The following is a 13,299-nucleotide window of genomic DNA, read 5'->3' as shown; positions in this document are numbered from 1 at the left end:
CAGGTGATGGTGGAGACAGGCTTTGTGAAGAGATTTTTGTCATGTCAGAATTCATCTGTAACTTCTGTGTATGTTCATTACAGGGTGGATGCTTGAGAGAGGAGGATAAGGCACCAGAGTCTGGGACCGGTGGAATGGAGGCCTGATGTAGATGGAAAGATGGGTAAGAACTGAATTCCCCTGGAGAATTCATTTTCTGCAGCCTGATAATTTTGGTTGGGACTACCAAATGTGCCAACAGACTGGGAGAAATTGCTAAGATGCTCTATTACATTGCTTTCTGATTTATGTTTAGCATTTTAGTGGTGCCAAAATTGGACAAATTTTCTTATTATTCTGAGCGTGATCTGGTGGTCATGTTCTAGGTGGAGTCTCTGCAGAGCAACTTCATTCCCTGCAGATCTTCTCCCAAGGAATTTTCTGTTTCAAACAAAGCTTGAATATATTGCTTTTTTAAGTGGTAGCCTGGATTACTTCCACCTTCTCCCTCTTCTGCTGGAATAGTTGTGTGTCAGATGTGTGGTGCTGAGGGAAACTTTATTAGGTGGGAATTATTTGTAGTGATGGAGGTACATTATGATTTCCATCTTATCTCTATAGATAAGAACTTTCTTCTAAAGAAAATTCCTTATGTCAGGAATTGGCACCACTTGGAAGTGCCTAAATGGCTTCCTGACCTGGGGACCCAAGAAAGGAGGAGAGATCTTGGAGGGTTCCTGCTTGAAGCTGAGCACTTCACTTGCACATCTGCAGCAGTTACACAATTCACTCTAAACTATTCAGGGATGGCTGAAATGATGCTTTAAAGAATAAGAATTAAAAAGGAGATATGTGTTAAATTTAGGGTTTGTTCTTGCAGATGTGTAGAATCACAAAATGGTTTGGACTGGAAGGGACCTAAAAGATCATTTAGTTCCACCCCCTGCCATGGGCAGGGACACCTTCCACTGTCCCAGAGTGATCCAAGCCCTGTCCAACCTGGCCTTGGACATTTTCAGGGATCCAGGGGCAGCCACAGCTTCTCTGGGCACCTGTGACAGGGCCTCACCACAGAGAATAATTTCTTATACACAGAGAATAATTCTAATACCCAGTGTAAATCTTCTCTCTGTCAGTTTGGAGACATCTCTCACTGTCCTGTCATTAACTACCCTCATAAAAAGCCTTGTACAAACGTGATTCAGAGTTTGATACTGGTCTGAATTTGGAAAATAAAAAGTGTGGAGCCACTGCCATGCCTTAAGTGTTTATTCTCCCCTATGGAGAAAGGAGAAGAGTGGTATTTACCCATCCTGGCTTTATGTGTTGTTTTTGCTCTTTCTCTGTTACCTAGAAAAGAGATTTTGTGGGAAGAGAACTTATTTGAAGCTATGTTTAAAACAAAAAAAAGGGAAGGGGAGAGAGAGAAAGTCCAGATCTGCTTCTTCAATATAAAGAATGACAAATTTCAGTTTAAAATCCCTGGTGACTAACCCCAAAATTTTTTAGAAACATTTTCACTTTGAAGGCAAAAGCCACTGCTTTGTCAAGGCAATGTGGGTTATTTTAACAAGGAAAGCTCAAGCTTGCCCTGAGCACCAGCAGGGAAGGAGTTGCTGGCTCCAGCCCATCTCTCACGAGATTGTAACTTGGGTGATTTCTTGTACAGAGAGTGGCTGATAGAACCTGCTCAAGGTGCCTTCAGCCTGCAAATGTAATATGGGTACACCAGGGCAGCATTAATTGTGGGAATTCTGTGGTGAAGAGAAGCACTGTGGCTGGTTTTGGGGATTTTTGGAGTCTTGTGCAGGTTTGGAGTTCTGCTTGCAGTTGGGTGTGGGTGGAAGGGGCTGTGCATGTCCCTTCACCAAGGTTCGTTGCTGTGGCTCATCCCCAGCACCTGTGTGGGGTTAGATGTGCCAGGATGTGTCCAGATGGGGTTAATTTGAGATCCTGAGTCGCTCTGTGGGGATCAGATGAGTGAGGTGCTGTGTGTCCCCATCAGTGTCACTGAGAGGTGTTTGTCTGTGAAGGAATCACTGTGATAGCTTTGCTGATACACAGGAATTCGGGTTGAATTTTGAGGGTTTCACTTCTCTCCCCCTTCCTCGTATATGTGTTTGTTTACTCCATGCTTTGGTGTGAGGGAGTATTTTCAAGGAAAGTACAGAGAATTTGCAGTCACATCAATGATTTCCTTCTGGAAATTTCCTTCCTCCTTTCCTTCACAGGAGATGTGTTGGATGAGGTGATCTCAGACAGCCTGTTCCAGATCTACCTTTTTTTTTTTTTTTTTTTTTCCTTTTTTTCCTTTTTCCAGGATCCTATCTATAGCCTGCCCAGTGTCTCAGGGTTCAGCACAGGACTGTTCACTCCCAGACGTGTTCTAGGGAAGTTGCATGACCTTGCATGGAGCCCACAGGAGGGGAAGTGGGGACTTCTGGTGTCTCTGTGTCGTGCAGTGCTTGGGCCAGCCCTGGTACCTCTGGGTGCTGCAGCTTCTCTGCATGGGCCAGCTTGGGACCAGCCCAAGTCCTTGGCACTGAGTCTTTTTATTCATTTTATAGTTCATTTTCAGCTGCAACCTCTCCTCAAGTGTCGCAGACATCTCTTATGAAAAATCTTTTTTTAGGATTTTTCCTCCTGAGAAGCCGAGAGGCCTCAGGAACAAAATGTAAACATTGATTATCTGCTGCTGTGGAATGCAACAGGTGCATCTGTGATTGGCCCATGTTGGTTTTTCTAATTAATGGCCAATCACAGCCCAGCTGGCTCAGACTCTGTCCAAGACACAAGCCTTTGTTATCATTCTTTCTTATTCTATTCTTAGCTTAGCTAGCCTTTTGATGAAATCCTTTCTTCTATTCTTTTAGTATAGTTTTAATGTAATATATATCATAAAATAATAAGCCAGCCTTCTGAAACATGGAGTCAAATCCTCTCTTTCCTCATCCTCAGACCCTTGTGAACACCGTCACACTCAAGGGTCCAAGACTCTTTGTAATTTGGTGAAATTGGTGTTTATGACATTTTTATGGTGTCTGCATCTCCAGTGCAACACCATGGAAAAACTTGCCCAATAAGTATTAAAAATTGCTGTATTTGAACATGACATCACAGCAAAAATAATATTTAAAAACCTGCCCAACTTGGTACAAAAAGCACCAGCTTGTTTGTTGCTCAAGTTTTATTCCTTTTGTTTCAAAAATGATTTAAGTGTTCTCAGCTGTGGTTATGAAATGTTGTGTGTGTGCATGTGTGACGGTGATGATAAAAACTGCAGGAAGGCTGATCTGTTCTGCTCAGGGGACATCCATACAACTCAAAGGTTTAGTGCTTTGCTGGGCAGAGTGTGACTTTGCTTCAGCACAAAGGTCACCTGAGGTGTGGGATCTGGGAGAGTGATGTTGTTGGTAGTACTGACAGAGTGTGTGTGATTGCAGGCTGGGCTGGCAGCAGGCACAGCAGCTTGCTGCGAGCTTGTTTGAGCAGCCTTGGCCATCCAGCCCAGTTCCTTGGGGATTTTGGGGGCTGTTGGAGCTGGTGGGGGCAGAGCAGAGCCTGTCCCATGGGTGTCTCACCCTCCCATGCTGTGTTTTCCTCATTCCTCAGCAGGCACTGCTTTCACTCTTCATTTCCTTACTGCTCTCAGCTTTCCCTTTGTGTGCTGAGAGCTTCCAGGAAGGATTAATTCATGTTGAATTGCAGCACTTTATATTGTAATAAGACACATCAGGCTTTCTGGCTCAGGTTTTGTTCTTTTTGAGAGGTGTCTGAGCTAAAAGGTGCCCATGGTCTCCTTCTCCCTTTCCTGGCATGACACTGCCAATTTATTTACAGACACCAACAGGACAGGGCTGCTATGGAAAGTGTCTCGAGCTGTTTATTTTTCAGCATCAGTCTCATTACATGATTATGATAATGGAAAGATGCTAACAGCTCACAATCCACGCAGCAGGCCAGAAAACTTAATTTTACAATATACTTTATAGGCTTCTTGACCAATCACACAAAGCAAAAGCATATTGACAGTAGTTCTGTCTAACTACTATAAGCACATGTACCTTTGGTTAAAACAATGCTTGCTTATTTCAAATACATTACCTGTTTCTAAAAGAAAATGCACAGAGCTCCATTCATAAGCTTACACTTCTTAATACCTTGCTAGATAAACTTTCTGCAGCTTAGAAAGCCATTCAGATAAGCACTAATACATAGATTTATTGTTCTATTTGCCCTTATCTTTTCTACAGTTTAAATAATTTTTTTCTGCTGCCATATTTCAATACTGCTGCTGTTTTGAAACATTGTTCACAATTCTGCTGTATCTGAGGCCTGTCTTCTGCAGTTTTCCTAAAACCCTCTAATTTTATGGATTCCCACAATGGCACTGCACCCATTGTGCCCAGTATCAAATTTAGGGTGCTCTGGGCAATGTGGGATTGGACCTGCATCACATCTGGGATGTTGCAGCTGTTGCTGCAGCAACAGATAGGAATTCATGGGCTCTGGGCTGGGATTTGAGCACTGAAAGTTGCTGGGCTGGGAGGGAGAATGAGTTCTTTATGATCCCTCAAATAACCTCCAGAAGTATCAGAGTCAGTCAGGGGAAATAACTTGCCAGTTACATTTCTTTGCTGGGTAAACATTTTTCTCCTTTCAAGTGTGCTCAAGAGAGAGGTACAGGTTGTGGGGAGAGGTAATATCTTTTATTAGACCAAATGATAGAGGTGGAAAAATCCAGGCTGCCTTTTAGGCGCGTAAGTCCTTCTTCAGAAGGAGCAAATTTTAAGCTTAGCAGGGGAAACTGCTGGAATAATTGGCCCAATTTTAATTCAATTATTTTAATCCATTAGAGGAAAATTAGTGTTTGTGGAGCAAAGGGCAGATTTAGCAAAAAAAGTTGTGAAAGTTTCTTGTGGGATGAGAAACATGGCACCTTTGAAGTGGTGAGGAGTTGCAGAGCTACAGCCATGCAAAAATCTTCTTAAATGTGGTTAGTTTTGCTATTTAAGATAGAAGATTTTTAAGCCTCTGCTTGCAGCTCTCCTGGAGTAACTTTAGTTCACAAAAGCAAATGAGAAACGAGGGGTTTGTCATGAGCAGTGTTGGGTTTATGGCTGGATTGTCGTGAGCAGTGTTGGGTTTATGGCTTGATTGTCATGAGCAGTGTTGGCTTTATGGCTGGATTGTCATGAGCAGTGTTGGGTTTATGGTTGGGCTCAAAGATCCTGGCTCCTGTTCAGCATCCACTCACTGCCTGGGTGAGAGGGGCAACAGCTGCTCCCCAAACCCTTCAGCAAATCTTCCCCCACCAAACGCCACCTAATTCCACCCAATTTGCCCCATTAGCCAGGAAGGGATGAAGGCTCTGAGGTGGCTGCAAGTCCATGGGTTGTGCTCCTGAGCTGCAGAGGTGGGGAGCTGAGAGAAGGAAGGAGAACGACTGCCAGGATGTTTTCCTGGGGGAAAATTGGCTTCCTAGCTGGGCTTTGGTGTCCTTCAAGCATGTGGGGATGTAGAGGGTGTGAAAGATGCCAATAAATTGTTAAAATCAAAGTTTTAGAAGTTTAATAGTAATAAAATGGTTATAAAAATAGTAACATAATTACAGTAATAATAATTTGGACGGTTTGGATTAGGACAGTATGAGACAATAGAAACAAAGAATTACAGATGTCCGCGTACCTTTTTGTGGGCAGCACGAGCCTGAAAAAGGACCCACATTAGCAAAGGATTAACCCTTAAAAGCAATAACCTTTTGCATATTCACACACCTCATACATGATGCATAAATTCCATTCAAACACAGGATTCTGTCTGGTCAGTGTCAGCTTCTTCCTCTGAATCCTAACGGTGTCCTCATGGCTGAGCAAGGTGGGAAGAAGTTCATTTCTTCTGACAATGGAGGAATAAATTCTCTTTCTCTGAAAGATTCAGGTGTCCTGTGGCTGCTATCTCAGTGTGAGTCCTTTCTTTAGGAAAAAAGTATCCTACATAGCATAGCTTCTATTTTAACCTTATATAGTTATAACCTAAAACAATATTTAACACACTATTTAAGAGAATCAATACAGCATAACTCTGTTAACACAGCACATATAATATTCATTGTAATATTTGCCAAAAGCCAATCATAGAATACCCATTTTTCCCAGGGGCACTCGTGGTGATGAGTATGCCCAGGGATGGGCTGAGCAGGGTGAGCAGCAGCTCTGCCAGGGGCTCCTCTCCCCTGGAATTTTACTGTGCAGGGATGGCTATTTTGGGAGTGCAGGCTTGTGGTGAACCACAGATGTAACCTTGCTTTCCCTCCCTGCTGAGCTAAACCAAACACCTTCTGCATCCCGAGTCCTTTTCCATTGCAGAAGGGTGAGGGAACACGGGCATTGTGCCATGGCACAGCTCGTCAGGAGAAATTCCTTGTATGATTTGTGGCCTGACCACTGAAACTTCCACTTGTGATCAAACTTGCCATCCCAAATGCTTTGGGTTTGGTGTTTGTGAGGTACTGATCACTCAGTTTTAAGGGCACTGAGGTGCAGTCCCAGCAGCTTTGCCTTTGCTTTTGGTTTTTCCTGGGGAAATTCAGAGGGCATTGAAGTTCTTCATGATCTCACTCTGGCTCTCAAATGGGTTCTGCCATAATACATGAATTTATGTGACAGTTTAGGCTCTTTTGCTGTTTTCTCAATGCTCTCATTAACTGACTGGAGCCTTAGCATGTCTGTATGACATTGAGGGTGTCTGCTTGTTTGTGTGCATGAGTATTTTAGAGGCTGGTTGGGTTCTGTTACTGGTGATTTGAATTTAGTTATATATGTGATACATATATAACTAAATCAAATAGTGCTATTTTTAGTACTATTTGTACTAAATTATTTTAGTACTATATTAGTGTTTTTTTATTATTTAATAATATTTTAGTATTATATTATTTTATATTAGTATTATTAGTATTATTATTAAGTATTATATTAAATTAGTAGTAGTATTATTTAATATTATTTTAGTATATTTAGTAATATTTTTAGTATATTTAATCAAATATAACTATTTTTTATCATTTTAAAAATAACTGATTTACCTTTTTTAAAACAGATTTTTGCCTTCCCCTCCAAGCCCATTTCTGAGCTCTGATTTCTTTACTATTTTGTACAGGGTTTTAAAAGGAAGGGTTGTTTTTGATCTAAACACAGTCTCCAGTTCAGCTGTGCAGTTTTTCCATAGGAGGCAGGAACTGAGTTTTACCCCCAAGAAAAGGAGCGTGTGGGGTAGTGTAACTGTGCCCTAAACCCACAGATGTTCTGTTGGGCACTTGGTGTGATGGAACTTCTGTAGCTGTCCAAAGCCTCTGATGGGGGTTTGGTTTTTGTTTTTTTTCACAAAGAAGTGAAATCAAAAATCCAAACCAGTGTCATTTCTGGAGAGCAGGAGTTGAGCATCAATTTGTCACGTTGAGAATCAATAATCTCCTCTACCTCTGCCCCCTTTAGTATGATAATTCCCCGAGTAGAAGAAATGTGCTTGCAAGAACCCCCAGCACATCACAGCACTGCTTTCCTGCGTGAGTTTGTGTGTCCTGAGCTCAAGGCATCAGTGAGCAAACTGCTGCCAAGAAATCCAGCCTGTCAGGAGGGTCTTTGCTCTCTTCCTCCTGCAGAATTGCTCTGCTCAACCTGCTGGGCTGTGCCCTGCCCAGGGCTGACCTTGGCATCCCTTGGGTGGGGATGCAGAGGGAGACCAGCAGGATCCAGCTGCTGCTGGGGAGCTTTGCAAAGGGAACATGCTCCACTGCTGTGTGTGCTGGCTGCTCTGGAGGAGGGGAATTGGATCATTTTTCTCATTATCAGACTCTGGACGCGGCTCCAGACAGCGGCAAAGTGCTTTGTGCATGTGGGCTGAATTTATGGGGAGGTTTGTCTGGATCTCACTAGGTGGGTGCAGGCAGCACTGTGCTTGCCACAGATCAGTCACAGACAGCCCTTCCAAGGGGGGTGAATTGCACAACAGCACTTGTAGCTGCCTCTCAGAGTGTTTGGGTCCCTTCTTTGCCTGCTTGGAGGCTTTTGTCACAGTCCAAGTCAGGCTGCTGAGCCTCTGGCTCACTGGGCTCCTTCCTATTGACTGGGAAAGTCAGTGGTGGTATTTACTTACTGATTGAGCCCTTCTGTTAAGAATCAGAATAATTTCATTTAGAAAAGACCCTTAAAATCATCAAGTCTGTGCTGGTTTGGTAACTTGGCCCCTGGTGTCTTGTGCATGGCCTGGATGCTGCCTGTTCATGGTGTTTGCAGGTACTGCAGAAACTCCAGGGCTGGGATCTTCTTTGTCTCCAAGCTTTTTCTTTGTCTCCAAGCTTCTTCCCCCTCTGGCTTTTGGAGAAAAGGCAGCATTTATCTTCACCAGCAAGCTCTTTGATGTGTGCTCTCTCATGAGTGAGTGTTGTCCTGTTCCCTGGGCCAGGAAAGGCCTGGCCTGGTCTGACACTGACATTCTGGGAGGGCACTGGGCAGCCCAGGTGGCTGCTGGCCTGACAGATGTGGGATTCCACTGGAACACCTGGGCCAGGTTTGCTGTTAGCCCCTGCACACAGCAAACAGACATGAAAAGGTGCTTTGGCCACTGAACATGATGTGCTTCTTTGCTCTTTCCTCTTGATTAAAAAAACCCCACAAACAACAAACTAAACAAAACAAAACCCTGGAAAGAGGTGCAGAAATGAATGAAGTATCATTCTAGTGGCAGAAGCTGTGTTATTTCCGTTTACTTAAATGAAGAAGGGTTAAAAGGAGATAAAATCAGTCTGTGAGTACCTGGAGAAGATGTGGAATAGAGGGCTCTCTAAGATACAGGGCTATCAAGATCTAATGAGCAGAATACAAAGCAAAGCTGTGTTCTCAAACTGGAATTGAGATGTTTTTACAAAAAGGGGTTACTGGAGTGAGTGCATGAGCTCTCCAGCTGAGGCTTTTGAAGAGGCTGTTCTGTGTGATTCCAGGTCAAGGCTGGGATGTGGAGGCTGCTAAATGAGTTGCTGTGCCCTTTGTATACAGCCAGAAAGGCCAGATCAAGTGAAGTCCTCTCAGGATTTCAGCTCCTTTAATGTGTTTAGCTCTGGCTGCAGACTGCTGTGGTCTTGAGCAAGGCTTTTGTCTGTCTCTGATTTCTGTCCATCAAATGAGGCATAAAACCCAGCCCATCTCCCTTTGTGGCAGTGCAGCTGGAATTCCAGCAGGACAGGGGCTGCCCTTTGCAGGAGCTGAGTGATGCCAGGGGAGTGAGTCTTGTCTTTCAGTTCAGGGTCCCTTTGCCAAGTGATAAATGTTGTATACAGTCGATCCAAAAATTGTGTATTTTCAAAAAACCCAGCAAAATGAAAGGCTGGTGTCTCTGGCATTGTCAGAGTCATCATCATGTGGCTCCATATTTATATTTATTTACTATGTTTTATTACATTTCAGTATTTTTTGTCACTGTGTATTCAAAGTCTAGCCCATTGGAAGGGCGCTTTTACTTTGTGGCTCCCCATCCTCTCTTCATCCCCCTCTCAGCTCTCACAGAGCTCTCCCTTCTGCCTGGGGACATCCCCAGTGGCTGCATCACCTTCTGGAGAGGGGAGTGCTGCTGCTGGAGTTTACCCAGGCAAAGGCACCATCAGCACCATGGCTGTGAGAAGCACCCTGGGATCCTCACAGTGCTCCCAGCTGGGGTTTCTCTGGGTCCAGGTGCCTGCAGGGCCCTGGGGCTGTGTGCTTTGCCTTGCTCATTGATGACTCACAATATTCTTCCCTCCTGCAACACCCAGGGCTTTTCCCCACTCTTCCCAGCCCTGGTTCTGCCTGGTGTGTGTGTGTGTGAGAGGCCCAAATCAGAGCTCACCATGTTTTACAGGATCTGCTTTGCTTCTGTGGGCTCCATCCAGCTGCTGCCTTTTTTTTAATTATTTTTTTTATTTCAGTGTTGAAGGAAGCAGCTTCATGGAACTACCATAAACTGCCTCTTAGCAATGACCTATTAGTGCAGCCAACAATAACAGCAGTGTCTAGACCATCTGAGCACAGCTAAATTATTCCTTTGTCCCTTCTTCATTTGCTTTCTCTCCTGACTCTCGAATTGTTTTGGGTGGTCCCTGTTGACCTTCAGGCTTTCTATTTCTCCCTTTTCAAAACTTTTTTTTCCTCTCCTCGAGCAGTGAACTTGCTGTACTAAGACTGAAAGTCCAGGTTCCTCTCTCCCCCACGCAGGCTGGAGCCAAGGCCACGTAGCAGCCCTGGAAATGTGTCTCTGAAGGGCAGAAAGATCTGTCATCTGCTGCCTTTCTGGTGTCACTCCCTGGCTGATTTTGCCAAGTAGACAAATGCCTCAGATTCACAAAATTCACAGAATTCACAGAATGTCTGGGTTGGAAGAAACCTTCAAGATCATCAAGTCCAACCCAGCCCCAACCCCTCAACCAAACCCTGGCACCCAGTGCCACATCCAGGCTTTGTTAAACACACCCAGGGATGGGGACTGCACCACCTCCCCGGGCAGCCATCCCAGAACTTTATCACTCTTTCTGTAAAAAACTTTTCCCTGATATCCAACCTAAACTTCCCTTGATGCAGCTTGTGTCCTCTGGTTCTGTCAGTACCAGATTCACTCTGGTAGTGCCTGGGACTTGCAAGCCCTAACATATTGCAGAGCTGAAAACCTGATGAGAGAAGGAGGCATTCTGGTTTTGATAAAGGATCCTGCCAAAACGGATGAGTGTATTTTAATAAAAATATAAATCCTGTCTACTGGAGCTTCTTTGGTCATTGATTCTTGGGAGTGCTCTTGGCTTTCTGCTCCTGTGTGTTCCTCTCTTCTGTGTGGCTGTGGATATTTCCCCCCACCCCCAAACCCCTGGGAAATTAATATCTTTTGAAACATCTATTATTTTTGGTTGGAAGTGATCCTTGGTTGGATGGGCTGGCAGTGTGATCAAACAAGCTTTGTCACAGGAAGCTGATTTAAAAAGCACAAAATTAAGTGTGTTGGTGGAAAGTAGAGAAGAAAGGAATGAGTTCCCTACTAAGGGAAACAGCTGAAACCTGAGGATGGAAGAGGAGACATTGGGGACAGAGGGACAGTACTAAACACAATTTATTTTTATGTTTCATTTTTGCTGTCTCTATAATCAGCTTTTCTCTGTCCTGATCTTCCATGGTAGAAATAATCCTGTTTTCATGTTGTGTTGGAGATCAAGTGGGATTTGCTGTACAATTCATCCTGTCAGCCCCACAGTACCTTAAGTGAATTTGTGCAGAACGATGCCAGAGTGGAGCTGGGCCAGGAGCTTGTCCAGGAGCAGGAACCTGAGAGATTTCCAGGAGTCTCCCAAGCCCACAGAGCTCCAAGGATACTTCATCAGTGTTGTGCAACTCACAGATGTTCTGTTCTGGAGCCATGGCACAGCCTGGGGAGGTGTTGGCTGTGTTGCCTTCTCACAAGGCTGGAGAATATTTGGGTCCTGCCAGGGCTGGATCAGGAGAAGAGGATTTTCCCAATTCCTGACAATTGGCATTCTGTCCCTGGGAGAGCCATCCATCCTTCACTCTGTCCTGACTCAAACCCAGCCAAAGAGAGCAGGAGCAGCCTGTGACACCCCTTTTGCTGGAAAGGCTTGGGAGTGCCATTTGGATTTAATTATCCAGCTCACTTCAGTGCTTGTTTGAATTTTGACTGCACTGGCTGAGCTGGCTGCATCTTTCCATGGAACAAAGTCCTCCACCCTTCTTGGGAGTCAGCTGGGAGACCCCAGGAGCAGTCATTAGGATGGGCAGGAGGCTCAGGCTGGAAAGGATCAGTCCCTGAGCAGAGCTGGCCTGGAGAGGCTGGGAAGTGTGGGTTTTGCAAGAGATGATGCAAATTGTGCTGCTGCTGCTGCTGCTCAGAAGTTGCTTCAGAGCCTGGTGTGGGGGGTTTTGTTTTGAGCCGTCATTGAGGTTTTGGTCATTGCCTCCCTGAAATCACAGCTCTCTTGGAGTAAAAACACACTGCTAAAAGCAGATGGTAAATACTTAAGCGCATAGAAATACATTATTTGAAGGAGATATTGTATTTCTGCTTGTGCTTAAGTCATTTTTCACCCTCCAGCAGCAGAAAGCAACCTTTCCTGCTTGGATAGGAAGAAGTTATCTTATTTTGCAGCAGTGATGTCATGGAAGTGGATTTTAGTTTTTTGATAATCAGCACTCATATTTTGTAAGTAAAAATCCTCAGATGCTTTTCAGAATGCTCTTTTGCTTTGGTTTCTTAGTAGATAAAGGAAGGAGAATGCTGATTTGACAGTCAAATACAAGAAATAGCTTCTCTTTCCTTTTTTTTTCTTCAGTACCTGATTCAGGGCAGCTGGAGCTCAGTTTTACACCACTTATTCTATTCATTTGATGTTTGGGTATTTCTGAAACCAGCTGAATTTAAGCAGTTACTGAAAGTGAGTGGATTCTCCTTGCTTTGCTGTGCTTGGAGAGATGCAAAAAGTCACTTCTGGCAGAGAATTTTAGCCTTTCTAAGAAATGTGACGGGGTTTGCAGCACCAGGAATTTTTAAACCTGTGTTTGGTGCAATTTTTTGTATCATGGACTGGGTTTGTAGCACCAGGAATTTTTAAACCTGAGTTTGGTGGACTCAGAAGTCTGTTACAATAAAGTTTTGGCAGGATTGCTGTGTAGATAGAGGAGGAAGACAATGTGATATAAACCAGGTGGGTTGAGCAGAGATTCCTGTCCTGGAAGATGCTGCCAGGGGGGTTTGGAGGTGGGAGAGGGATGGGGAATTATTGGGTGATTTGACTCTGTCTCTGCCTGCTGGCCCTGCTGGCCCATGACACTACAGATTGTGTTTTGTGTCAGGCAGTGCAGGAAACTTTTGTTGTCACTCGTTGGAAAAAAAGAGAGAGAGAAAAAAAAGAGGGTGAGGGGCACTGTAGAGATTAAAGCTTTGGTGGAAAATTCCTGGAGGGTGGTGTAAGGGGGCTTTGTTTTTGTGGGTTTGTTTTAGCTCATCCCTCCCCCTGTTCTCTCCCCCCCAACAACGAGGGGAAAAAAAAAAAAAAGCCTTTTTTTCCTTCTTTTTTCTTTTTTTTTGTGTTGGGTATTTTCCTACTACAAAATTTCTGTGGAAAACTATGCTTGTCCCAGAGGTCCTTTAAAAAAAACCAAAACAAGCCAACAACAACAAAAAAAAAAACCCACCCCAAACCCAGACTTTGGGGACATTCTTGATGTGTTTATTTGTTGTTGTTGGTTTGGTGTTTTTTTTTTTCCTGAACTTGAACTGAAAATTATCTTT

General features: G+C 44.1%; 1 protein-coding gene across 2 annotated transcripts in view; it reads left to right on the top strand.

Annotated features, from left to right (window-relative positions):
• Window positions 1-13,299, top strand: part of LOC131558404 (mitogen-activated protein kinase kinase kinase 3-like) — an 82,705-nt gene that overhangs the window by 23,498 nt on the left and 45,908 nt on the right. For both annotated transcript variants that reach the window (XM_058806130.1, XM_058806120.1), the window contains exon 2: window positions 84-163. In XM_058806130.1, coding sequence (XP_058662113.1) covers window positions 160-163 — 4 coding nt within the window. In that variant the 5' untranslated portion in view covers window positions 84-159. The remainder of the gene's footprint in view (window positions 1-83; window positions 164-13,299) is intronic.

Source organism: Ammospiza caudacuta, chromosome 1 (assembly GCF_027887145.1).
Source record: "Ammospiza caudacuta isolate bAmmCau1 chromosome 1, bAmmCau1.pri, whole genome shotgun sequence".
Lineage (NCBI taxonomy): Eukaryota > Metazoa > Chordata > Aves > Passeriformes > Passerellidae > Ammospiza > Ammospiza caudacuta.
Note: the sequence above shows the minus strand (reverse complement) of the source record. Positions and strands in the feature narration are given on the sequence as shown.